This window comes from Phycodurus eques, chromosome 12 (genome assembly GCF_024500275.1).
Source record: "Phycodurus eques isolate BA_2022a chromosome 12, UOR_Pequ_1.1, whole genome shotgun sequence".
Classification (NCBI taxonomy): Eukaryota; Metazoa; Chordata; class Actinopteri; order Syngnathiformes; family Syngnathidae; genus Phycodurus; species Phycodurus eques.
In genome coordinates this window covers 16,370,475-16,398,461 of record NC_084536.1, presented here as the reverse complement: position 1 = coordinate 16,398,461, position 27,987 = coordinate 16,370,475, and the positions used below count along the sequence as shown (strand labels likewise).

General features: G+C 42.0%; 1 protein-coding gene across 2 annotated transcripts; it reads left to right on the top strand.

Annotated features, from left to right (window-relative positions):
* Positions 1–137: 137 nt before the first annotated feature.
* LOC133411104 (electrogenic aspartate/glutamate antiporter SLC25A12, mitochondrial-like) lies at positions 138–27,962 on the top strand. 2 transcript variants are annotated; one of them, XM_061693011.1, is made up of 18 exons: positions 139–336; positions 786–839; positions 4,578–4,720; positions 7,651–7,766; positions 8,944–9,083; positions 11,037–11,183; positions 12,428–12,566; positions 13,209–13,302; positions 14,818–14,902; positions 15,924–16,005; positions 17,877–18,035; positions 19,640–19,692; positions 19,853–19,933; positions 22,820–22,960; positions 24,629–24,767; positions 25,834–25,992; positions 27,294–27,384; positions 27,460–27,962. In XM_061693011.1, exons 1-18 carry the CDS (start codon positions 325–327, stop codon positions 27,644–27,646), a joined length of 2,022 nt encoding a protein of 673 aa, XP_061548995.1. In that variant the 5' UTR covers positions 139–324; the 3' UTR covers positions 27,647–27,962. The 2 variants fall into 2 exon arrangements, with proteins under 2 accessions (XP_061548996.1, XP_061548995.1); XM_061693012.1 differs by lacking the exon at positions 22,820–22,960 and having other exon boundaries at positions 138–336.
* The last annotated feature ends 25 nt before the right edge of the window (positions 27,963–27,987 follow it).

Sequence of the window (27,987 nt, the reverse complement as noted above, 5' to 3'; positions counted from 1 at the left end):
GAACATGAGATATTTTGGCTTTGCAACAATGACGTAATCACTAGTAAACGTGCTACATTTGTTTCAATACTGCAGCTGCACGTGCCACTGCACTTTCGATGAATGCGACTTGAATGCTTTTAGTTCTCCGCGCTTCCTGCTTCTGGCAAGCGCCCGTTCACAGGCGTAACGTGTCTTCGTCTGAACCCAACAAACAGGAACTGCTCCGCCGTGTCAGTCTCAGCGCCCTGGAAGGAACCGCGTCCAGGATTCGGATGTCTTGCGTACTGTACTGCATCCAGTCGGCGCCTGCGCTACTTCCTTACAGCTGACGTCACACCCAGCATGGCGGTCAAGGTGACTCCGTCACTACTTCTTATCAGATATTAACTTTAAAAAGACGCTGACGCGAGCGTGTGTGTTCCGCTGTCATCCGCGGGGATTGTGGAGCGTTTAGGGCGTGAGTCGGAAATGTGGCGGACCCCCTCCTCCCCCGCCACACTAAATGAAGATCGCATCGCTGCCGGGCCTCTCGCAGACGTCTCGACGCGGCTGTCATGTTTACAACAAGACGTTTTTTTTGTTTTGATTTTGTTTTGCTTTTTCGCCGCTCGGCCCGACGGCTCGCTCCCGCCTCGAGGGTCGTGTCGCCTCTCCGGGGATGTTTGGGACTTGTCCCGCCGTGCTGGCTTCGCTAGAATCCGAGCTAATCGCAAGAGCAAAAAGTTCATTGATGAACCGGTTGAACCACTTTCGGGTTGAAGATGCAAGCCGACAGTGTGTAAAATTCGGCTTGTGTGTTCCAGGTGCAGATGACAAGAAGAGCCGACCCCCATGAGTTGAAGGCAGTTTTTCTGAAGGTAAGACCGATTTTTTTTTTGTGGTTAGTTTGTGGTTTGCTGAGGATGTGTACTGTCATCTGTGTGATGGGTCACATCGTTTTACTTAAAGGTCACTTTTGACTCATTTTGGAGCTGCTTCAAAACCGAATGACACTCGCTATTGAGTAGATATTAAATAATGAAGCAAAGCTGATGGTGCACGCGTGTTAAAACTTCTTTTTGTCGTGGAGCACATCGCTAGATATACTCTAGTTTCCCTTAGAGCAGGGGTGTCAAACTCATTGGAGTTCAGGTACCGCATACAACCTCATTTGATGTGGAAGGGGCCGGACCATTGAAATCATAGGGTACTTAATATAATAATAAATGACAATGCAAAAGCAAAACAAGTACATTAGGGAAATGGAGCTCGTCGAATTAGTGAAAGTGAAAGCTTGAACTCTTGCAAACCTGATAAAAGGATATCAAATGTACGGAAAAAATTCTTGCATGTAACTTTTAAAAACGACCACATAACGTTGCCTTACACTTGCTTAATGCTAACACACGATGCAAAATGCCATAGATGGGCTAATGGATAGCATCAATAGTCCTGGTGTTATAACCCTTTAAGCAATGTATGGGAACACAAATGGTGCATCCACAGATATAGACAGACAATACAACTATACTCTCAGGCATATTTTCTTTATCCTCTGTGAAAAACAACTCATATTACTATGGTTTACTGTAGTCTTCTTTGTTTGTGTCTCCATGACTGTATTATATTGCCCCCGATGGCCAAGTCGCACACACCAAAAGCAATCGCAATGCTTTAATCATGATTTATGTTCTATTTAATTATGTTATTACTATGTTTATAGAGTAACTAACTATTATAGTGCTATTTTTTTCCCTTATTAAAAATCACATGACAAACGTTTGTGTTGTTTTTGGGGGAGGCTGGAACGGATTAATGGCATTTCCATCAATGTCAATGAGGAAAGACGATTTGAGAAGTGTTTTGAGTTAAGAGCATGGTCACAGAATGAATTAAACTCATATCTTAAGGCACCACTGCCTTATACACAATCACCCCCTGCAATAGATTATAGTTATCGTTATATATGCCAATTGCTGTTGTTTTATGTCAAATTAAGTCGACGCTCTGTATTAGCTTCAGTGGGTCACAAAATGATCCAGCTCGCCGGCCTTGAGTTTGACATGTGTCTGTTAGCGTATCTGTTTGAGACACACAAACGCACACACAGATTTTGGAGTGCGAACTTCCTTAAAGTCTCCACACGGTCTTCACTCTACCACAACAGGGCTGACTGTAATTTGCGCTACACATTCAGGTGGAAGAGTTAATTACTGCCAGCTCTTTCTGACTGCCTGTATAATTTGATTAAGAACTACTTGAGGCCTACTGTGAGACTGAATAGAAACAATACATAATGTGATGGAGAAAACGCAGCACAGCCATAAATTGCCGGGAATTAATATTTTCACTTGATACGTTAATTCAGCGTAGTGCAATGGATGGAATTAATGAAAACACTTGGCATGAAATGCTCCACCCTCGCTGTTTCTGTTTATCTTGAGCCCTTTCTGCCTTTCTTGGCTCAGCTCTGCGATCTTCGAGTCTTTTTTTGCCATGCCAGTTCATGCGGCGCTTGTGTTCCCTCAGCTATCGCTGCTCCAGTTTGAAACCCAACCCCGACTCTAAAATGGACTGCAAGTCTGAAAGGTTGTTTGAGGTTTCAAGTTTAGAACATTGTAGTGCTGGCTCGTGCATATTTTTGCTTCAGAGTGTTGAAAGACAACACGGCCGTGACACTTCTTGGCTTGTCCTTTGTTTTCTCCTCGCGTTTTGGATTAAAGTACCTTTGTTCAATAAACACTCCCATCTGCTTGATAAACCATTTCATGCTTTATCAATGGAGGCAAAATCCCAATCGAATTCCATATCCTATACCTTTCCTGTTTAGAAAAGCATAGAATAATTTGTTACAAGTCCAACGGTCATGCATATTTTAACTTTAATTGAAAAACCAAGTGTAAAAAGAATGTAACCCCTTCAAATAGTACAGTAATATGTTATGACAAACTGCAAAGTCACAGCTTTGCTCGCGTCTTAGTGCTTTGAATGCGATTTAAATGTTTCCACTCACTTGACGTAAACAAATTTTGCTCGGATTCTAATGTGTCTTGAGCGTTTCTACCGTAGTTGAAACCAAGCGTGATCTGAATGTAAGAGTCGCATTGTATCCATAGATTGCAGGTTCAACTCTCACGCGAGTGGCATAAAGTAGCTCTGTGTTATCCTCGAGCACCCAAATAGCATTTAGATGATGATTACACTACTGCCTTCATTTCTACAAATAAACACAATGGACCTGATAATCAGGTCATCGGTCAGGCACACTTAGTTCCTCTGAATCTTTATTTTTGTTCTTACAAAGACATTTTGGACAGTTGTCTGCTTCCAACTGTGGTGATGGTTTGGGGAAGGCCCGTTTCTGTTCCAAGCTGACCATGCAGTGGTGCGCAAAGGCATGTGAAGGCATGCTTGGATGAGTTCGGTCTTGAAGAACCTCAGAGCAGTAAGCTCCATGCATCCATTTTCTCTTTCTGTTTTGCTTATGCTCACTAGGGTCGCCGGTAAGCTGGAGCTGACTTTGGGCGACAGGCAATTTGCGCTGGGCTGGGAAACTGAGTGAATTGCTTGTATAGGAAAATGAATATCAACGTTTATTATGACGAAGAAATACCAGTAAAGTAACTGCAGACAAACAGATTTTGGTTTTCCGCAGGCAGAATTCTCAGCCTCAAACTTCACACATATGATAAAGTTAAAAACACGTGATTTGTGTGACGTGACTTGAGCGTTACCTAGTGACTATCAGCTAATGAGCAAGGAAGCCTGGAAATGTATATGCAAGTATGGCCATGATACTGCAAAGTCGTGTGATTTACTGCTTCACAATCAAATGTGTCCTCATCGACTCTCACTGTAGACGAGATAGGAACGAGTGAACCTCCCTGTGTCAATGAAACATAGGCTGCGTAGACTCAGAACATACACGCAATTGTATTTTGGGATGTCCTACTTGCAGTGCTGATCATCTTTCATAGGAATGGATGGGGGTCTCTCTGACACTAGGCCCTGCCCTTTATATGTTCTTGTGGTCTGACTGAGTCTCTTACAGCATGGTAAGGACCAATGAGAGCAACTCAATCAAGAGTGAGAAGCCCCTCCTACTACATTTGGAACAGTTGCAGGGGATCATTTAAGGTTGCCTCTTCATCGTAACTATGTCACAGTTCAATTGTATTGCTTCGTGAAAGACAATACTGCAACCTCAGAGGGACATGAGGTGGGATACGCTATGACTTGCACTGCTGGCATTTAAAAATGAATGGCAGGAAACACAGCTTTATGGTAATGGGTGTTTGATTTTATCCTACTCATGCCCTTGTCCAAACTCTGTTGAAAAAACAGCCATGATGAGTCAGTATTTTCCCCTCAAGAGTTTAAATATTTACAGATCAAATGGGAATATATATTTTTTTTAAATATTCATGCATGGATATTTTACATTACTCTCATTGTATTACTTTCACATGCCAATTACAGTAGCAATTTATTAGACCAGGAATGCCAGGCAAAGGGACACCTGGTCTATTCTGCCCACCATGACCTGATTCTAAATATCTAAATGGATGTTGGGTAAAGGTGGACATTTTCAAGTGCATCTTTTGTCGTGTGCGCAGTATGCCAGTGTGGTGGAGGATGGGGAGCATTACATGACACCCAAAGACTTTGTGCAAAGTTACCTCGGTCTGCAAACGCAACCGCAACACAACCCCAAAACTGTGGGCCTCATAGCTGGAGTGGCTGACACCACCAAAGATGGGTGAGTATCGTCCAATATTTAGTGACTTCACAATATATCATTCAAAATATGAGAGACAGTTCTCAGCAGAATGGATCGGAGTTAAAAAAAAAAAAAAAAGCTAAAGTCAAAACCAAAAAAAATGCCCGAACTGTTCTTGCAGGAGAAGACACAAGAAAGTAGCACAATAATGTTAGAAATTGTGTTCAAGATGACTATAAAATATTCCCTTTTTTTATTTTTTTATTTTATTTTTTTAAATTGCCCATGGTATGAATAATTTTGGATTGCACAGGTACACTGAATGAACTACTACATAATTAGTTACACAAATTACACAGACACTATCACACTATCATCACACTATCGGCTCGCAACACACTTATTAGACCGGTAGTTAGTTTAATGTGGATGAATGAGATAGAAATGCTAACGTGTAGGCTAGACAAAGTGTATGCTTGGTGTAGCAAATAAATGTTGTTTCAGTACATAATGATAAGAGGAATATCTACCTGTACATGCTATTATTTGTTATATTTCTGCCCTCTGAATTTCATTTTTAGGTTATATTTATCATGGCCGGCGACATTGCTGTGGTCAAGGACAGCTGCTGGCTTATGATTATTATTTAAATGAGGTGTAGATTGGAATTGACATACATGCTGCCTGCTGAATGAGGATCACACATTTATCGTATCAGTTCATAAGCTATACTGCAATAAATATATACTCTTAGGCTAACAGTTGGCTTCTCATTTGTCCCTTTTTACTCAGTCATCAGAATGTAATTGGCTTTTTTGTTTATAGACTGTGACATCCGGTTTCAAATCATTCTTTAGGTATGGTATATATTAGACATACTGTAATTTCACGTGACCAAAGTAACAATTTGTGTTAATACCTCACATTTGTGCTCTGCCTAAGATAAAGCACTGACCATGTTGCATATGAGTAATGTATACTCGGTGAATGGCCATCTTTGTCAGTTATGTTTATGATTCTGACTGATTTCAATTGCAGAGAAATGCAGCGCCCGACATTAAGCCCTTTTGAGGAGGGCCACCATGAGCCAAGTTGTGGTGGCCCTGTCAGAACCGGTACTGGCCCTGTACATTCATGAAATAATACGATAAGTTTCAATGATTGTCATGTCTTTATACGGTCTTATTTCAGCCCAAGAAAATATTACTCATGTTTAGTTGGTTGTTTTGCATGTGAAACAGCAAGAATGTGTTGATTTCATGGTATTTGTTTAAGAAAGTTGTACTGGCCCGGTCAGGCCAGGGTCTGTAAGGTACGTGGTGGCCCGACAGTGCCACTTGATGGTTTTACAAGTATGGGCTAGAAGTTTTGTTCATACCTTTTATTAATTGTAATATGACTTTACTACTGCATAAGTGGTTAGTGAGAGAGAGTGCATTCCAACTCGCGTACAAATTCGGTTTATGTCGCCACCCTAGGAGCGTAACTGTCGTAAACCGAGGACCGCTTGTATTTTCCATGTAAAGATAGAACTTTTCATACAGCATTTGTATTGGAAGTCATTTGATTGTGGAGATGTTTATTAAGTGTATGTACAGTGGGTACGGAAAGTATTCAGACCCCCTTAAATGTTTCACTTTTTTTTTTTTTTTTATATTGCAGCCATTTGCTAAAATCATTTAAGTTCATTTTTTCCACGTTAATGTACACACAGCACCTCATATTGACAGAAAAAAAAACGGAATTGTTGACGTTTGTGAAGCTTTATTAAAAAATAAAAACTGAAATATCACACAGCCATAACTATTCAGACCGTTCGCTCAGTATTTAGTAGAAGCACCCTTTTGAGCTAATACAGCGTTGAGTCTTTTTGGGAATGATGAAACAAGTTTTTCACACCTAGTTTTGGGGATCCTCTGCCATTCCTCCTTGCAGATCCTCTCCAGTTCTGTCACATTGGATGGTGAACGTTGGTGGGCAGCCATTTTCAGGTCTTTCCAGAGATGCTTAATTGGGTTTAAGTCAAGGCTCTGGCTGGGCTAATTTCTAGCTTGGTCTCATCAGACCAGAGAATCTTATTTCTCATCCTCTTGGAGTCCTTTAGGTGTTTTTTTTTTTTTTTTTTTAGCAAACTCCATGCAGGCTTTCATGTGTCTTGCACTGAGGAGAGGCTTCCGTCGGGCCACTCTGCCACAAAGCCCCGACTGGTGGAGGGCTGCAGTGATGGTTGACTTTCTAGAACTTTCTCCCATCTCCCGACTGCATCTCTGGAGCTCGGCCACAGTGATCTTTGGGTTCTTCTTTACCTCTCACCAAGGTTCTTCTCCCCCATTTGCTCAGTTTGGCCGGACGGCCAGCTCTCGGAAGGGTTCTGATTGTCCCAAATGTCTTCCATTTCAGGATTATGGAGGCCACTGTGCTCTTAGGAACCTTAAATGCAGGAGAAATAGTTTTGTAACCTTGTCCAGATCTGTTCCTTGCCACAATTCTGTCTTTGAGCTCTTCAGGCAGTTCCTATGACCTCATGATTCTCATTTGCTCTGACATGCACTGTGAGCTGTAAGGTCTGATATAGACAGGTGTGTGGCTTTCCTCATCAAGTCCAATCAGTATTATCAAACACAGCTGGACTCCAATGAAGGTGTAGAACCATCTCAAGGATGATCAGAAGAACTGGACAGCACCCGAGTTAAATATAGGAGTGTCACGGCAAACGGTCTGAATACTTATGGCTGTGTGAGATTTCAGTTTTTCTTTTTTAATAAACCAGCAAAAATTTCAACAATTACATTTTTTTTCTGTCACAATGGGGTGCTGTATGTACATTAATGAGGAAAAAAAAAAAGAACTTAAATGATTGTAAAAAAAAAAAAAAAAAAATGGCTGCAATAGAACAAAGAGTGAAAAATTTAAGGGGGTCTGCTAACGTTCCGTACCAACTGTAAAGTAGATCAACTTTGTCGCAACAGGTTGATCTCATTCCAGGAGTTTCTGGCCTTTGAGTCAGTTCTATGCGCCCCAGATGCCCTGTTCATCGTTGCCTTTCAGCTGTTCGACAAGACCGGCACGGGGAACATTTCTTTCGGTATGTACATGGTAGTTTTACAGGTATGTGTGGCGGCAGCGCCTGTTTATTATCTAGCGTGGATGATATTATGCGATACATGTGTCTCTAATACTGTACTAATTGGCTTCAGTACTACATTGCAAGGGACACATGAGGGCACACATGTATTCAAATGATCTAAATCTAGCTGCAGCTAGAGGTTGCTATGTTAAAACTAATTGCTCCCTTTTTCTCCTTTTTTCTGAGGCCATTTCAAATTTTGGGTGTTTAGAGGGCAATGCTATATTTAAATTTTGGATATTATTTCCTATGGTAAAAACAGTTTCTAAATAACTAAATTGTTCACAGTCATACATGTTCAATAAGAAGTCACCCACTTTATAATCAAATTTATCAAGAATTAATTGTGTACTCACCCATAACGGTCACGTGGCAGTGCTGAATATTCCAAGGGAGCTTGTATTAGGGAGGTGAGTCTCTCCACATAAAGACTGAATGAATCTGACCGCCCAGTGTACAGTACATGAAGTTCTTTTGTTATTATTGTTATTGTTGCGTTATTGCAATTTAGCCATATGGTACTGAGCAGCCAGAAAATCAGCACTACTTCTATAGGTCGCAGTAAGTTCCGTTTCCGGTTAAATGGACGTGATCGGCATTTTTCTTCCATGCTGTCACTGTCACAAAAGAACACAAAAAAGGGTAAAAGAAAAACACTCAGTGAGCTGAAGTCCTGTAAGATACGCAAAGGTCTTTTGTCTGTCGTTGTGCATAATTGAACTTCGTCTCAATCGTTGTGGAACTTTAGAGGCTTATTTTTCCTGAAATATTTGAGTCAAATTCTAAATTATCCAACTTCAGGGGCATGGGACCTTCGAAGTTCCAATATAGGCACTTATAAGTGGCCAAAGCATCAGAAATCATATGTTGTAGTGTAGGATCGACGCCTGTTGCTTGAATGATTAAAGTTTCATCGGAGGCCGGAAGAATGCGCCTTCACTAACATTTTCTCTAAGAGTATAAATAAACATGTCTGAAACCACAAATAAACTGCTGCACTGTTCTATTTGAGCAAAACATATCCATTAAGGCACCTGACAAAGAAGAACATTCTCAATATACACAGCCTCTTCGCGCAAGCCCTTTTTTTTTTTTTTTCTCCCCTTTGCTTCTGACTGGCATTTCACACTTTCAGAGAATGTCCGTGACATCTTCAGCCAGACTACTGTCCATCATCACATTCCCTTCAACTGGGACTGTGAGTTCATCAGGCTACACTTTGGCCATGGGAGAAGCAAGAACCTCAGCTACTCAGAATTCACCCAGTTTCTGCAGGTAAAAATATCCTTTCCGTCTATCCATCCAGATCTGTGAACACTGTTAAATGGTATTTCAATTCATTCAAAAGTCATAGTAGTAGTAGTGAAGATATTGGGTGTATTTAGTTTTCAGTGTACAGTAAATCCCCCGCATATTCTCAGTTCACCATTCACAACTTCACCCAGTCAGATTTTCTTTTTTTTTCTATAACAGCTATTTGCTGAAAATGTCACCCGCTTGCGCTTTCTGTAATGCCACAAGATGCCGCCGGATTTATTTGATCGAAGTCACATCATCTGTAAGCCATTTTTTTTTTTTAGGGTAATATTGTAAGATGAGTTGGAAATGACATGAAAGTGTTTGTGGAATATCAAGGGTTTAAAGTATGAATATAGGCAATTATACTGTACGCATTTTAGGGGTTAGATTTGTGCCATTTGTGTAATAGTGGGGGGCTCTCTGTAAACTGACAATTAAGTTGATTTAGTAGTAGTGAGACAGCGATGTGTGTTCTTAAATGTCACAAAGTTGCTATCATGCTGCATTCCACAAATTACTTTTCAGATTTCTCTTTCAAAGTTCATATCAACAAGCAAGTTCTTGATATGATGTATTATCTTTTCGAAACGGCTACGGATAACCCCAATTAGAAACCGCTACAAACAATCATTGAATTCATCTTTTGCCGATTTTGGTAGAGACGGACAAGTGAATTATTTGTTGACAGAAAAATCAAACATTTATTGAGACCCCTCCCGTGCTGATGCCGACACTGGGGCTAGGCCAAGGCAGGGGAGCTACATTCGACTGCCGAAGCGACAAATGTGGTCCAAAGTTGCCCGGTGTCCACGTTTCATACGTAGAAACCCTTGACAGAACGCGACAAACATTAAATCCCCATCAGAAAGGTGACGGGCCAGGTGGGAACATACTGGCATCCGTGGTAGACCGTGGGCCGAAACGTAGTGTGCCATTCGAGCCTCCAGAACCCAGCAGCCGTATCCAACAACAGCATTTAATGGAATTTTTGCACAACGCTGTACATTCTAGTTTCCGGAACGACAGCAAAGGGGACACCAGTTGTAGTGATCCCCATTATTCTATGAGGAGCTAAAAAAACAAAACGTCTGTACTGTTAAAGCTCAACCTAAAATGTTTTGCGTACATGTTCTGAGGCAGAAAGCTGGGCGGTCCTACGGTGAGCAGGACCAACTTTTTGTTTCATCATACTTGACGGGTTCATTTTTATTTTTTTATTTTTTAACCTACCTTTAAATAAGAAGTCATCTGTTATCGGACTGGCGACTGCCGCCTCGTGGTGGTGATATTATTACGCAAAACCTCAACTTGTGGCCATTCTTAATTATTTGTGAGACATCCAATCGTAGCGTGTGTCTCAAACTAATGGTCAAACATTGAGAGAAGAATTATTGAACCACAATCCACTGATTAGGTTATGAGAAGCGGTGCAAAGAGGAAGTAACAGCTGGATATTGCGGTGACGTGGCTCTGTGATGCTCTGGTTACATGAACTTTGACAGCAGACGTTGGCCCGCGGTCACCCTTCCTCTGCATCCCGTTCTGATTGCATGCTTGTCATATTGAATCATTTCTCTCACACACACACACACACACACACACACACACACACACACACACACACGGCACGCAGGCACACGCACACCGGCTCAATGAGCGCTCCTCTCTGTTCCAGGATCTGGCTTTTCGAGACATGGTTTCCATTAGTCTCCAGAGAGACATGGTGATTACCAAAGCCAGTGTCTCTCACTGTCACATCAGATGACTTTCACATCTGCGCAACGGTGACATTATTACGCTTTTCCCCTTCAAGGTTCCATTTCACAGCTCACTTATTGTGTGTTGCTCCTCATCACAGGAAACCTCTCTCGTCGCCTTTTGTCAGCCTGACCCACTTGCTCTCTTCCTGTCTCTCCTCCATTGCTGTAGGAGCTGCAGCTGGAGCATGCCCGCCAGGCTTTCGCCCAAAAAGACAAGGGGAAAAGTGGCACCATCACGGCCTTGGACTTCAGCGACATCATGGCCACCATCAGGCACCACATGCTGACTCCATTTGTGGAGGAGAATCTGGTTTCTGTGAGTTGGAGAAAACGTTGTATGGCAGCTGTTTAGACAGGGGCCCCCCAAACACGAGGCCCCGAGTCATCTGAAAGATGTATTATTTTGAAAATCAGGTGCATTTATCTGCCTGTGCCTCTGTCAAAATGCCCATCTTGATCAGCTAGCAAAACAGACACAAAAAAAAAAAAAAACGTTTGGAGAGCTTCCTCGGAAAGAAGCACAGGCCAATTAATAAGACAGAAGAAGAGTGTACAACTTCCAAGAAAAAGAAAGCTGTATTTAAAAGACAATATCGGCAGTCTAAGGCTTGCAAATGAGGCAATGAAGCCATCAAACCTGCTTCGGCCCAAGCACAGGGCATTCAAAGACAAGGCTTTGAGTTCTTTTCAAACAAAAAAGATTTCCCCAAGATGGGAGAAACAAGCACATAGCTCCCACTCGTTACAACAATTACATCTAGTGTAATGGTTCATCTGTTTAAATGGTCTGTCTTTACGTGAACTGGCCCCTGGTGCAAAAAAGGTTGGGACCACATGTACAATTGTACATTAACGTTGCAGGTTGAGGAATCTATAAAGCTATGTTTCCATCAAGCAGTACATTTCAATTCAGTTGTGTTTGGTAAACTCCCATCAGGTTTGTGTTTCCCTCATGGTTTGTGTGGGCGTTGCTATGTGATAGCCAATTCATTTAGCAGAAGAAAGCGTGACACACACGCAGCTTTCGAAACTACAAAACTGTTACAGATAATGAATTTTTCCTGCAAAATTAGGACAGGGAGAGAGGGATGACAGGACATTGGAACGTTGGAATTCAGCTGCTTCAGCCGTTGGGCATCACAGAAGTCAAAAGCCTTCCTTTGACATACAGTCGTTAAATAATCACTGTAAATGATAGTCAATTGCCACCAGACGTGTAAAGACCTTTGCAGCCCTGCCACTTTATCATATGAGGCTAAGGTGACTGTGGTTGCTTTTTGGGCTAAACATAGTGTTTGATATGCTGATAGGTGGGTGAAGAGGAGTGTTTTCTTTGGGAGAACTGAACAGCTTTCTGCTCTATGACAGAGTTCTGTTGCAGAGTGGCTCTCCGCTGCAGTATAGTGGTTTTCAACAACCAGTAGTGTTACAGAATACCATAATAAATTGTCCCTGATTAGTTAGTTGGCAGTTACCAAAATGTTGGTTTAAGATGGGGAAACCACCTTCAAAATAAAAAGGCCCACCGTGGCCTCTTGACATATTTTGATGTTTCTCCAGGCTGCTGGAGGAGGTACATCCCACATGGTGAGCTTCTCCTACTTCAACGCCTTTAACGCCCTCCTCAACAACATGGAGCTGATCCGCAAGATTTACAGCACCCTCGTCGGCACACATAAAGACACGCTGGTCACCAAAGGTAGTCCTGATCCAACTCGCCACCTCACCAGTGACATGATGTGCTGCCGCTCATCATGACTGAATAATAATCAGCATGGAGTTTGTTCTGAAGCTGTGTGATCAACTGTCTTGACAGAATGGTGTGAGTGACCACACAGGGAACATTTTCTGTAGCACTAAATTACTAAGGTAAATGAAAACGTTTAACCTGGTAATCAGACCACTTCCCCCTACATGTAGATCTGTGTAACTGATAGTCGTGCTGTCAGCCACCATCGACTCCTCAGTGTTTCCTATTCAGATACTCCACTTCTGTCCCCTCCCTCGTTGTAGTATTTGCAAATAATTGAGTTTGAAACAGCAAACCTTGAAATAAGTTGCACTTTTCAGTCGCAGAAAACTATGTCATGTACAACATGGAATGGAAAGATCACAGATTCGTTTGTCTCTTTTAAGCATAATGAATTGATGTTAAAGGACTGCCTTCATAAAAAGGTAGCTGATGACCTACAATTTCCGAAAACAGCATGTTCACCATATATACCTTTCATTTAACTGGAAAAGGAATGGTATTTGCAAATACTATCCTGTAGATAAACCAAAATGGTCAACTTTGATGCTTTTGAGGATTGACACCCTTTTTCTCTTTTTATCATTTTAGAGGAGTTTGTCCATGCTGCCAATAGGTTTGGTCAGATCACGCCAATGGAGATCGACATCCTCTACAAACTAGCTGGTCTCCACACTCACTCGGGGTAGGTTTTACAGTATTATTAATGTTGTATCACGCCAATTCATTGTGTTGGACAGCGTGTTTTTTTTTTTTTTTTTTTTTTTATAAACGTTTTCCCTTTTTGTTGTTTTTATTAGTTCCTGAGATCTCAGCATTGGCCAAAAGGGTATTTCCTTCTTCAATTTTGACATGTTAGGTCTAACAAGATTGTTAAAAGATTTTGGGAAATTAATATACCACAACCTCCAACATGTCAACATGGGAAAATTGAGTTTTAGAGCAGAATCTCTGTAATGTTTTTATGTTAAACAAACAACCTAATGTACAACCTATTAATCACCTTAACTACATGCAGAACCTGAAATAGACACTCTCTTTTGTTTAAGTGGTTATAATTACCTTTACTCTGACTTTACGTCCCTTACCACAGCATACACCGCCTAGAGCAGGCCAGGGATCTGTAAAGCTGAAGTTTATAGTGGAGTTTAAGTGGAGCATTACAGTGCAAAAGCTGCCACTTATTTGTGGGAAAAAATATACAGCCGTTTAAGCTTATAAACATGCATTTGTACAAATAAAAGGCTCCCTGCATTACTGTAAAGCAGTACACCTTATCTCGACTATGTGCCTGATACACACTGCAGTGCTGTATTAATTGCCCACTGCCACTATATGAGGAAATACAGTCCAGGGTTCCCCATTTTACAAGCCCCAACATACGACATTTCGAGGCTACGAAGGCGCATGGGATACGAATCTCTTGTCACGTGGTATACTGCACACTATATAGTTTTGCAATTGCGCTCAAAATGTCTCAAACCCCATTGTAAAATTATATTTGCAAATTTCCCTGTTGTGGGAATAATAAAGGTTATCTAACCTAATTAAAAAAAAAAAAAAAAACGAGAACAATTTAAATAACTCAACACAACTAATATTAAAAGTGGTCACTTTTTATTAAAAGCGGCTATTTATTGAAAGTTTGCACACTTTCAAAAAAAAAAACTTACAATCACATTTAGGGATTAGATAATTACGCAGGTACTTTTGTATTCTAGTTTCCCCCCCCCCCCAACATGCAGATTCAAGCAGCATTTTGCCGTAACATTTTTCAATTCAACTTTCAAGATGAAATCTTAAGTGCGAGTTTGAGCCAAAAAGAGTGTACTAGGACATTGGATCCAGAGATTTAGAACTTTTATCGTTGAGTTCACACATTAAACAAATTCTTTGCCATTTCTGGTCAATTTAAAGACCTATAGCTGTGTTTATTGGTTGGAAAGGCAAAAGTTATTGCCCAATAAATGGCTCCACAGGTTGCTTTACAAGGAAAACATAGTAAAACAGGTCTACAAGCAATATGATGAGGAGTTTGGCTTATTTATTAAAACACCTTTGTTGTGGCATTCAAACTGTTTGTCTGTTATGTCAAAGTTCAAGCCAGTAAAATGTGTCTGGAAAATGTTACATCACGAGACACGGGGCTGCACTTTTCCCTGTCCTAATTCTGTTGCCTCCCCTGCTGTCGTGTGTGAAGGCGGCTCAACCACAGTGACATCGAGAGGATAGCCCCGCTGGAAGAAGGAGACATGCCTTACCACCTTGCTGAGGCCCAGAGACAGGTAGCCTGATTGACACCTCATCACATTCTGACGCCTTTTATCTGAGCGTCTTCCCTTCCGAGACTTTTTCCTCTTTGTTGCACAGTAGCAAAAAAAAAAAAAAAATAAAAAAAAAAAAAAAACCTAAAGAGGATGCTCCGTAAGTGAATTAGCAGAGTGCCCACATTTTTTTTCTCCCCTTGTGAAGTGCATTTCTTAAACTCTCAGATGAAAGTAGAGTAATTACATTTATAGAAAAGGAATGGATTGTCGCACCTCTCCATGAAAGGCTCTCCTCCACTGCAATCTCACATCTGCAGGCTGATAAAAGGCAGGGATTTTCGAGGCCTTTAGCGAGGTCTGCTAATGGCATGAAGGAGTTGAGAGGGGATGAAGGTGGCGTCATCGGATAACATGTTTCTCTATCGGGCTGTGGTCAGAGCTACCGAGCCAGCGGTGCTCTCGGGATGTCTCAGAGGTCTGGAATTTGATTCCTCTGGGGTGATGCCACGATTCCAAGGCCTTCCCTTAGCGGAAGCTCGCTAATTGTTTTAAACCTTTGATCAAGTCCGGGATCTCGATAGCATGCAACTCTGCATCTGGCAGGAGGGATGGGGAGCAATATGTTGTGTTCATGTCTGGGAGAAGTTACTCACCACTTTAACACACACACACACACACACAGTCTCACACACACTTGTAGATATTTATCTGAACACGGAAAAGGCTTGCGGGGCTTATCTGTTCCCCTGCACCGCTGTGAAAACAAACCTTTCAACATCAAAACATAAATGTAGCCAGGCAAGCAGATAAGAAAGAAATTATGCTTTGTGAAAATAAAAGAACTTGAGTTCCTCCACATGTAGCTTCTGAGGGAAAACTCCAGGTCATGTGGTCAAATACGAAATCCTGAACGGCATTGTCCTACCCAATGTTAAGCTTCTTTCCATCCACACTGTATCCACTTTTGTAGTTGAATAACCTACGGAGTCATTTCTACTCCCCACAAGCATTTGACCTCCGCTGTCTTTTTCCCTCGCAGCATACTCATGAATCGTCCCGGCCCGTCTGGCTCCAGGTCGCGGAGTCAGCCTACAGGTTCACTCTGGGCTCAATTGCTGGAGGTGAGTGACACGTCTGCCGCCGAGGGGGTAACTCTAGCCGGCCAGACGGATGAGCCCGATATTCCGGGGCCGGCCATTGTGCTGCGGGGCGAGGAGCTGCGATCTGAGGCTCCCGCATTGTGCGGGAGCCTTTGGAATATCGCAAATCTTCCGGAACCGCACTCCCTGGAATCCCTGCCTAATTACACTGCGAGGAATTGATACAAGCAACCTCTGACATAACTGGCCGTAAGATAGGAGCAGATTGTGTGTGTGGCTTTAAAACAATTTAAATCAGCGTAGCAGACGTCATTCATCAAAGAACTGGACGCAACCACCACGTGTGTTTTGGACGTTAATGAGCCGCTTGTCAGCTTCAGTGCTGATCGAGCAGTTCGCAAGCAGGATTTATTCCACTGCTCGCCCGCCCTCTTCTTGATTCTTTGATTCAGTACTCGGGAGAATGCAAATCTCTGCCGAGGCTGAACAATTCTGAACTGGAAGAAATTCGGCTTTTTCACAGATACTCACATATGGCCTATTCTCTTTGAGAAATTAAGGAAAATCCCCGCATCACAATTGTCGACTGAGGTGGGAAAAATCCTGGAACCTTACCCTCCTATATCTGTGTCCCCATCAAAATATTATGGGTTCTTCTTTCTTCCACAAAACTAGTTCTCGTTTAATTCTGCTAGCAAAGAAAACACCAATGAAAATGTTACTCATGAAACAATTTGGAAAATCTCACTAGAATTTAACAAAAATAATAACTCAGTATTTGATTATAGTAGAGGAGAACATGATCTGAACCAGGTTGTGGGTCAATTTTCAGTTTCTTTTTATTTAAAATGTTTTTCCTACATTAAACGTTGTAGAAATTGGGTCAAACATCATCATAAAACTGGAGAGACAATGTGTTAAAAGTCCCTTTACCATTCTTAACTGTTATGCTAAGGTAAAAACAGTTAACTGGCATAAAACACGTACTCACCCTTAACTTTGATGATGAGTGACGAATGCTCTGTCAAACATGCACAGAGAGAGAGAGAGAGAGAGAGAGAGAGAGAGAGAGAGAGAGAGAGAGAGAGAGAGAGAGAGACACACACACACACACACAGAATTAAAAACACAAGACCCCCCCCAAAACATGGAGGGACACACGTGGAGTTAAATCTTTAGATGCGAACTGAGCAAGGCCTTCTCTGCTGGCCTAAACACTATCAGAAGTACTGACGACCTAATTCTACATTTTTCTTCCATGGAATTGTATTAATTTCTTCCCAAAAGTCTATTATCTTTTTTTCATTTACTTTATCTTGGTTGCACTGCTTCCAGTACTGTATATAAATATTAGATTCTTTGTGCAATCAGATTTCAACCTCTGTGTCAATCTAATCTGCCCAGGGCCTTGAAAATCACCTTTTGCTGACGGAGGTAACTTAAAGTCTATTTGCAATTGGACGGTTTCTTTAACCAATCAGATTTCGAATTCATCTTCACAGGGCCAGAGCGCTGTCACTTGACGATGTCAGCAATTGTTTGCCCTCTGATTGGTTGGTCAGAACCTGTCAAGTTCGATTAGTTAAACACATCAGTAGCGATCTGCATACATTGATTCATTCAGCATCTCTTGTAAGCATGATGTATTTAATTTAATTTTAGTATGTGTTTGTCATATTAGATGCATATTGCTTATGAACTGCTCCAGGTTATGTATATTGTTTTTGTACAGTATTGATGGTTTCTGTAATTCCAACGTGTTAGTGGTGGTATGTACCAAATGCATTGCCCGCCACTGCCATCCAGTTAGTTGTACATGCAATTGTATACATAACCTACATGTCAATACAGCATCAAATATTCAGTTATGGACTAATATGTTTGGTTTTTAGCCACCGGGGCCACAGCTGTGTATCCCATCGACCTGGTCAAGACTCGCATGCAGAACCAGCGGTCCACAGGCTCCTTGGTGGGCGAGCTCATGTACAAGAACAGCTTCGACTGTGCCAAGAAAGTGCTGCGCTATGAGGGCTTCTTTGGATTCTACCGAGGTAATCCAGTGGCTCATTGTTATTATCTGTGTAAAATCATCAAGTGCCGAACAAACTGCAGCACCTCGAACGCATCAGGAAGCGTCAGGGCGCTAATGTTGGCGGCCCGCTTTGCTAATTGATACCAGAAACCTTTCGGCCTCCCGCTTCAGCGGTGAATAAAGCAACACCCAGGGGTCGCGTTCTCATTATGTCCAAGGCGAGCCCCCCAGAGGACAATGAGCGGCAGAGCGGCAGCGCTGCGTGATCTCGTTCAGACCGGATGGTGATAATGGCGCTGAGGGCTCAACACTCGGCGCTTCATGTGGAAGAAGTCAAGACTGCCACCTACTGCTGCCTCCGCCGACACAGCTCTTTGTTGCTTTGCTCCTCCTCCTCCGCCTCACTTGATGGAGGAGGCCGATTGACTCTGAGAAGGAGGCGTTCGCCTTTTTTGCTGGCAGCGTCCCAGTAGCAGTCACTCAGCAGCTCCTGCACAAGGCGAGCTGCCTTGATTGAAGGACGCACGATGAAACAGTGCAAAGCATTCACACTGATTTTCCACAATCAATAAATTCGTAACATTTCAAAAACCACATATTGTTGAAAGATTAGAGTTCAATCAAAGAAAGATTGGTTCTAAAATAGTGGACGGATAAGATTGTGGACTGTGGAGCATTGGTCATAGCGCTTAATCAGCATCCAGTCCCTTTGCTCTAAAGTCATCCTTATGCTTTAAATTTGGGTCCCCAAGCTGTAACTTGGGGTCTGCAGCATAATTTGCAATACATTTTGATTGTTTTCCTAAAAAAAACAAATTTAATAAAATACCGTATTTTCACGACCATAAGGCGCACCGTATTAAAAGGTGCGGTCTCAGGTACGGGGTCTACTTCTGCATTTAACACATACATAAGGCGCACCGCATTATTGGGCGCAGGCATGGTAAAACATACCCTATCTTAAAACATACGCTAGCATGCATGCACGCTAAAGCGTATGTTTTTAAAAAGGCATTGGGAGCAAAACTGAGTTTGGTTGTACTTTATTGAAGTATTTAACAATGTGCTCATGTTATTTTATGATCAATCCTCATCCACAAATCCATCAAAATCCTCATCTTCTGTAAGGTCAAATTAAACCCGGAAAAGGGGCTGTGCCGAATTTGCAAAAGGATATTACTGTGCGCGCACCGCAGGTCACTTTCTGTTGTACAATCTCTTCTTCTTTTGTAAATATTTACTTTAACTTTGCCATATGATAATCACATTTTCCTCTCTTGCCATCACCACTATCTTTATGTTGAAGAAAAAGCATAACACAATTGTGGAGTTAAACTTTGTGTGCTCACTGCAATGAAATTATGCCATGCGTGAGGGTGGTGTGACGACTGATGTTTTGTGCAACTTTAGATTTTTACAGAAAATGTTAATTTTGAATCCTACAACCTAATATCTGGAGGCGTTCACCCTCCAAGGTTTCGCTACATATGCACGGGTCATATGTGAACAAGATTGCCCCCCCCCCCTCCCCTTCGCTCTCTCTCTGCAAAGATTACATGTTAATTTTAACTTTGTCTCTGACTGCCAACTTTCCTAATGGTCGCTATGAATAATATTTTTCAGGTCTCATCCCGCAGATCATCGGCGTGGCCCCGGAGAAAGCCATCAAGCTAACGGCAAGTCATTGTGAAGAACTGGCTTTGTGGATAAAAAACATGCTCTTTGCAATCAAGACGCACCGCCGACCACAAGTTCATGTTAATGCTCCGCTATCAAGGGCGGGATTACGTCTCATCTGCTTTTTTGTTCTGTTCCTCCCCTGCTCTTTCTTCTCAGATGAATGATTTAGTCAGAGACAAGTTCACCACAGTAGATGGTTCCATCCCTCTGGCTGCTGAAATTCTAGCTGGTGGATGTGTAAGCACAACTTTAATATTTATATTCAGTCCGCAGGGTAAATGAAGAACCATTATATGTGAAATGTTTGAAGTTGAATTCAATGTGACCTAAATATTTGCAAGTCATTCATATATACTTTTACATTTTGCTAGTGGCTTTGCTCATCTCCTTAAATAAGTAAACATTGCATATCATACCATCAAAAATGCAGATACACGTATAACAATGATTCTTAAATCAGTTATTTATATTTTAACTCTAAGGGGATAATGACTGATAGGTCAAAACAGTAAATGTGCTACCTTTAAAAGTCATTCATGTCAATTATTTGATTTGACACAGCCTGAGGTATTAATTTATATTATTGGTTGTTTGCGTGGTGTTGAACTGCACTGCAACTTACTGAGAGCCTTTTGTAATATTTAGAAGGTTTTTGTCCCTTTGGTTTGGCTGACTGAGGCAAAACTGCACACTATAACTTCAATAATAGTAAACATACTGTTAAACGAATACATTTCCGACAGCGTCCATCAAAACGGAGCGTTATTGTCTTTGTAAAGGCAGAATTAATGAGTCACCTTAGATTTGTGCATTTACGTAATGTGGTCGTGTATTTTATTCATTTGTGCTTTTAGTCCCTCAACTGCCCCTTCGCCGTCATCACAGGGGTTCTCAACTGCTCTCACCCACATTGTTCCATGGTCATTATGATGCAATCGACTTTGAAACAAAAGATGTTTTTTTTTTTTTTCTACATTAGCCTTAGACATGTCATTTTTTTCTAAACATAAATACACAATGACATGGAAAGTCCACTTCAGAACAGAGGAGTCAATAAAATTGGCCCCAAATAGGTAGGGACACAAATGTATGTACGTACAGTAATTCACTAATAAGCGCATTAAGAGCACAGGCTGTGAAGGAACATGACATCCATCCATCCAATCATACATGGCACAAAAAGGCCAAAACTAATACTGGAGTTTCTGTCCCTTTTTTCCCTAAAATAAAAAAAGAAATAATTTCATTGGTTTAGTGGTACATTTGCCTGACTTCACATTCACATTGCAGAGCATGAGACCCAATTTGAATTTTTTGTTAAATTCAATCTTTTTATGTAACGCTTCAGATAAAAAAAAACCCCAAAAAAAACCAAATGAGACTTCTGCTGTGAAAGGAATGTCCGTGAAGTGACACGCATGTGCATAAAATATGACATCACGTGGTGTAGTGTGTTTACGCAAGTAAATATGTCTCTGTGTGTAGGTCTCGTCCTGATGGATTTGTGGAAATTTTGTACTTGAACTCATCAGTCTGCCCATTCATTGTTCTAAAGCATCTTCTTTTCACCACTGACTTTTATGATCCTTTGTCTGCCATTTCTTGTCACGCGTTTGTTTTGTTCAACAATTGTGACTGTTGCTTGCTTTTTGATGAGGTATCGATCGGATTAGCGCGACCTGAGCGTCCGTACTGCAGTCGCATTGGATACATATCAGATTTAGATCCACATACAAAAGAGGCCTGTGTTGGATTTTAATAACTCTGAATTGTACTGTTCACATTGACATGAATAAAATCAGATACATGTCACATATGTACAAAAAAAAAAAAAAAATCTGAATTGACTTGCAGTGTGACTGTATCCATATTCACGCTTTGGCATTTCGCCTCAAATCGACAACGTAAACTGTACACAAGGTGAACTTCTGCGGCACGTTTTCAGAATAAAAGTACAGGAAGGGGGATCCTGGTTTTACATCTTTATACATGTTGCATTGTTGTGAATTCAGCCTAATTGTATGCATCTAATGCCACAGTTGAGATGCAAGAAGCGTGTTTCCTGCCAGCCACTGGCTGGCCGGAGGTTCTAAAAGAAACCAGGCTGGCTGCGGAGAAGAGCCCCGCAGGTTGCTCGCAGGGTCCGCGGGGTCGCAACCCCTGTCAGGGTGTAATTGGAGAAGAGGCCCTACGGGGTCCTGGACGAAGCCGGTCCTTGCTCATTTGTGATTGAGTTTGACAGCGACGTCCATACCTGAAGCCCGCCAACATGGGCGGTGACACCACAGGATGTTTCTTGTACAAAGCGTGTACAGGTTACATCCCATCTGGGGACTTCTGTCCTTCATAGGATTTTACCACACCCCATGTTTTTTTTTCTCCATGAAAGGCTGCCAAATGATGCCTGGCATCAGAGAAATGAAGAAGATAAAAGCGAGGGGTTGAGAGCATCCATCTTCAGAGCAGCGGATGCTCCCCCTCCTCCTCGTCTTCCACTTTAAAAATGACTAAACGCGCACGAGCTTTTTTTAGATCCTAGCTCGGATGTTTACAGATAAGACCCCTGCCCTTAATGTCACCAGCGGCCATCCTGAGGCCTGATTAGCTTTTCGGGGAGGGGGTGATAAATGTGCCTGAGTCACAGGGCGCCGTGCCTCGGGCTGAGCCGTCCAGGGGTGATTCAGCGCGCTTCCCCCCCCTGGGAATGAGGGTGAATTTGGGAAGTGTGCGGGGCAAGGCCGGGCTGGCTCGCTTGCCCCCGCCACAGGAGCTGCCCCGGGGGAGGTGGGTGGGGCAGAGGGACTGTGCCAGGGTCACAGCCTTCCGAGCGTGATCCAGGGCTGCTCCTCACCCGGCGTCTGCTCTGACCTGACCCCTGTCGCTCCTCCATCAATGCCTGCTTTTTCTCCTGCTCCTCCCAAGGCCGATGCCTGACAGCGTGAAACTGCAGCGGGGGATGAAAAGTGGCTTTTGTGTTGTCGTAATTTATGAAATTCCATTAGGGGCAAATGCTTACACATCATTATCATCGTCACATGTTGGTGCGTGAAGTCACTTAAGCGTTAAAATTGGAACTACTGCTCTATTTGCAAACCTTTAGTCACCCCTCGTTGTATCCCACAGGCTGGAGGCTCCCAGGTGATTTTCACCAATCCTCTGGAGATCGTAAAGATCCGCCTGCAGGTGGCCGGAGAGATCACCACAGGCCCCAGGGTCAGCGCCCTCAATGTTGTACGAGACCTGGGCTTCTTTGGCCTCTACAAGGTGGGTCAGCAAACCTGTGCCGGGCTGTCTGTCACAGAAGGGCAGAGGAGGACACAACACAAAAAACATGAAGAGTTTACATGTTACTTTTGGCACACACGGGTACTGAGAAAGGATGCTTTTTTTTTTCGTTTAGACTTGGACCCTGTAAAGTACATATACCCTGTAAGTATAAAGTATATAAAATACCACTTCTACGACCTGATAAATGGATGCTACTTCACCCAGCATCTTATGCCTACACATAACTACGTTTGAGCCAGGAAAATATATCTGCTTAAATCCTTCGGTGGCTGGAATTTATCCCACCGGGTGGTCGCAGGCTTTTCTACGCTGCAACAACACGCTTGTGGTCAACCCCCCACCGCCTGCTCTTCTGCCTTCTGTCTGTGAGATGCAGGCACTCGTGGCCAACAGCAAGGAGCTCAGAAATGGCCACGCCAGCTCGAAGCTCCAATGGACACGCTGGCTGTCAAGTTGGACTTTTTTTAAAACAAATTTCCCCCACTCCTTGCTTTTCTCAGCGTGACATAAGAGCATTCACGGCCGACAACGAGACACTCTAAATTGGCCACGCAAGCAGACTATTTGAAGTGAAGATGTGTGGAACTGTGCAACTGCGTCTGATAACCACTGATGTTACACAATGGTGTAAACCTGTTTTAACACTGTATCTCCACATTTGAGATCTACATAATTCTGTCTTTGCATGTTTTCATGACATGGCATGGGCCTGACATTGGCGGGTCTGCGTGTGAGCAGAATCGAGGCAACTGAACACTGTTTGTTGAAGTCATTTCACTTTTAATCCAAAAGGGGACTTCAGTTCTAGATTTTAGGTGTGGCGTCTCCCGATTTATGTTTCTAGTGGGTGTGTCCTCTGGGGCTGGTACAATCAGGATGTTGTTGATCATTTATTGATCATTTATCAGCCACGCCTTATGATGATTGTCTGGATTACTGGGAGTACACTGTAAAAATCCATAAACAATGACCTATTAAACAAAACGTGATATACCAGTGGCGCAAACGATGAACTGCAATATAGCAGGGGTTCACTATACTGTATAACTAAAAACTGACATTGAAATAAATAGGCACAATGCATGTCACTAGCTACTATGAGCAATTGTTTCCTGCATATAATACTGTGCTGTTGTTCTGCACTCTCTGCATTGAGAATGATCGGAATTTCAAACATAAACATGAAAGCCACTTGACCTGTTTGCAATTTTCCCAAACTGTGTTGTACAAGCAAAATGAAACAATGCCGCAAACGAACATGTGTGGACTCCTTGCTACTTGCTGCTGCTGCTTTTCCACATTCTTGTGGCTTTCCTAGCAGGCCAAGTCACGCAGTCATAGTTTGATATCGAGCAGACTGTGTGTGGCTTAGTAAGAAAACTCACACACACAGAGAAAGTTCTGAAAAATGCTGACTTCCTCTTGGCAGAAGCTGCACATAGCCAACAGAGTGTGATGGATGTCTCTCCGGAGGTCTGGCTCTGCCTTGGGGAGCTTTAGCTCCATCAACATTAAAGTTGCCTTTAGGTGAAATAAGACAGCTCCCAAACCACTTCATCGCCAAGACTACACCCCCCATTTTGCCTACTAAGCAATCCTGCATCCACATATTCCAAATAATCCTTTTTATTTGTTGTCTTTTAGGGAGCTAAAGCCTGCTTCCTGAGGGACATCCCCTTCTCTGCCATCTACTTCCCTGTTTACGCCCACACCAAAGAGATGCTTGCAGATGACGAAGGAAAAGTGGGGGCGCTGCAGCTGCTCGCTGCTGGAGCCATTGCAGGTACCCACCCACCATCGGTGGAAATCTATATAGAGAGACCATATAATTTTTATGTTAAAACAAAATATAAAATTTTTATATTTTTTACACACACTTTATTTAAACTTTTTAAAATACATAAAAAATACAAATACATACAAAAAACATTCCTTGACATGTTCTCACGCTGTCAATAAATGGGAGACATATCACATTGCTCGCAGTTCTCCAAAGAGGCACAGCTTGGTTGCTTCAAGCTGTAAATCTGTCACTCCCAGTTGAGGTTTAATGTAAAACGTACCCAAGAGAAGAAGAAATAAACATTGTATGGTATATTCAAACAAAAATATTTATGCAAACAGTTTAATAGCAAAATTCTGCTAGATTAAATGGGGAATTTTATTTTTTTTTTCCCCCCCCCAAGAAAAATAGCCCTATATAATATTGCACTTTATAACAATTAAATAGAATGTACATTTATTTTTAGGGACTTTTAAATGTTTTTTAATTTATGATTTTAGTCACATTTTTTTTGTTTTAATTCAATGGACATTGTACTGCTCTTTCTGGTGCGCACGCCTTGGCCAGTATAAAACAGACATGGCTATACAGTACAAGGAGACAGTCACAGCTCCCCAGTAAGATGCAGCAATAGTTATTTTTGGCAAAGGATAAAGACTATATGCCTGTATCGTTATGGTCTCTCCACGTGTTGCTCCACCATTTGTGTTCCAATACCGGTTGATAAAGGGTTATAAGAATGCAACATTGATGTTATTGGTTAGCCCGTCTATGGCGTTTTGAGTTGCTTCTTAGCATTAAGCTGAACAGACGGTAATAAGTCAAAACAATGTGGTTGTTTTAAATGGACACGGTGTAATTGTCCGTTTTGTATATTTAACAGTAAACTTCAACTGGGAGTGGCAATAAACCGCTTCCCGACTTTTTGGGAATAATTGTTTCCGATCTCCCAAACTGCTGCTTGTTTTGAATTGAGCTCACCACCAACATACCTCTCTGCCAGTGTCAGTTCAAACTGAGCATTAATCACCACTTGATTCCTTGCTTGTCAATTGCTCCCTCAAAGGTGTCCCCGCAGCATCGCTCATGACTCCCGCTGATGTCATCAAGACGAGACTGCAGGTGGCGGCCAGAGCGGGCCAGACCACGTACAACGGAGTAATCGACTGCTTCAGAAAGATCCTCAAGGAGGAAGGTTTCCGGGCCTTTTGGAAGGGTGCGGGAGGTAGGCCACATTGATTTCTTATTTGGTTAGAACACCTTATTTAATAGTTAAAAGCACAGGGAACATTCACTTTACTAACATTTTATCATTTACTATAGAGAGAGGAGATAAATGAATTGAAAATCTATTTTCATTAACCAATTTTGGAGGGGCGGGAAACTGAAGAAAGGATGCAACACAAAATAATAATTGTAAATGCTAAATTAAAGAATGGAGTGGGCTGTATGTTGCCCTTCTTTGCCCACCCATGATGTAGAACAGGGTTTCTCACCGAGGGCCGCGTAGTTAAAAAAAAAAAATAATAAAATAGCGGGGAGGCCACTACACCTTGTTTGAAACATGCTAAAACCAATTCAATATGCCTTAAGTCAACATATACAAAGTGTTTAAACATATTTCAAGAAAAAAAAAATAATTAGCTTGGTGTTTCAGGTGACAACGCAAAACAGGTGTTAGTGTGATCTTCAAAGAATGACCAAGAATTTTTAAATTTTGTAACAATTTTTGAATACATTTCCTTTAACATTCAAATTTACAATTTGCCCCATTAATTTCTTAAAAAATAAAAATTTTAAAAATGAATTTCAATACAAAAATGCTGTTTTTAAACATGTTTAACTTTTTTCAAAACCTTTTTTGATGCAGGCCATGTTTAATATTAGAATATGCGATGGGCCAAGAAAAAACTTCTTGGTGGACTCAATTGGACAGTGAATATACAGTACATAAAACGTCTAGACACCCCTGTTCAAATGGTATAAAATAAGACCAAAATGAATGGCAGCCACGCTTCTGGTAGAGTACCCCAGTGCAACTGTGGCGATAAGTAGCTAACCACCACCAGGGTGTGATTGAGGAATTAATGAATAATGCGTGAAATTGTAAAACACCTTTGAGTGCCTAGAAAACCACTACATAAGTGCGTTACTATTATTGGAACACCTGAACTTTATTTGGGGTTAATCAGCAGTACTTTAAATGGTAGTAGGTGGTTGCTGAATGCCATTTAACATGTTTGAACACGATTGGTTCATTCTGACACAGCAACATCACTGGTTATAAGTGTGTTCACACTTATGCAACCACATTGTTTATTTTCTCCATCAAAATAATTTTTTTTTTTAGTTTTTTTCCACGAGTTGTACAGTTTATTGTTCACATTAATGGTGGAACAAGTTTTGGAAATTATTTCTAAACCCTGACATTTGAAAGGGGATATGTAAACGTTTTATATGAACTTTATACACCAATCTTGGATCTGCAGAAATATTAACCTCCACATGTACCTGTATGTCTTTTAGCTCGAGTCTTCCGATCCTCACCGCAGTTCGGCGTCACCTTGGTGACCTACGAACTGCTGCAGAGATGGTTTAACATAGACTTTGGCAGACAGTAAGTACTCTGACCGCCATTGCGCGTTACGTCCATCAAACACCTCAACCCTAATCGGACTCCCTCCCCCCCCAGCCTTCCATCGGGATCTAAGCCCACTCCCGCTCCAAAATCGGAGGACCTCCCTCCAGTCAGTGCGGACCACGTAGGCGGATACCGTCTGGCGGCTGCCACGTTTGCAGGCGTGGAGAGAAAGTTCGGCCTTCAGCTGCCCAAGTTTGAAGCTTCTGGAGCGGCGCAGGTCAAAGCTTCAGCACTGTGAGCTGCAATGTGGCTCCTCGAGACACTTTTCCTGCAAAAATGGCTTTAACTGAGAAAGTGACTCTCTCTTCAAATGCTGCATGAGTATGGCTTTTTTTAGTTTACTTTGCAAGGCTTGCACAACTTGTACATACTGTACTTCTTTCTAGAGGACATTATGACATTGCAAAGGATTGTTACTGTGTTTTTACTGTATGCAAACGAGCTATGGTGGTGGTGCATGTCTGCTATGTACAGATGTTTTCAGTGTTTATTTTGATCCGGGGCTATTATTTTAAATGTATTTATTTTCTTGGAATAAATGGTTTCAAACTGTTTCTACTGTGTGAAAAGGAGATTTGA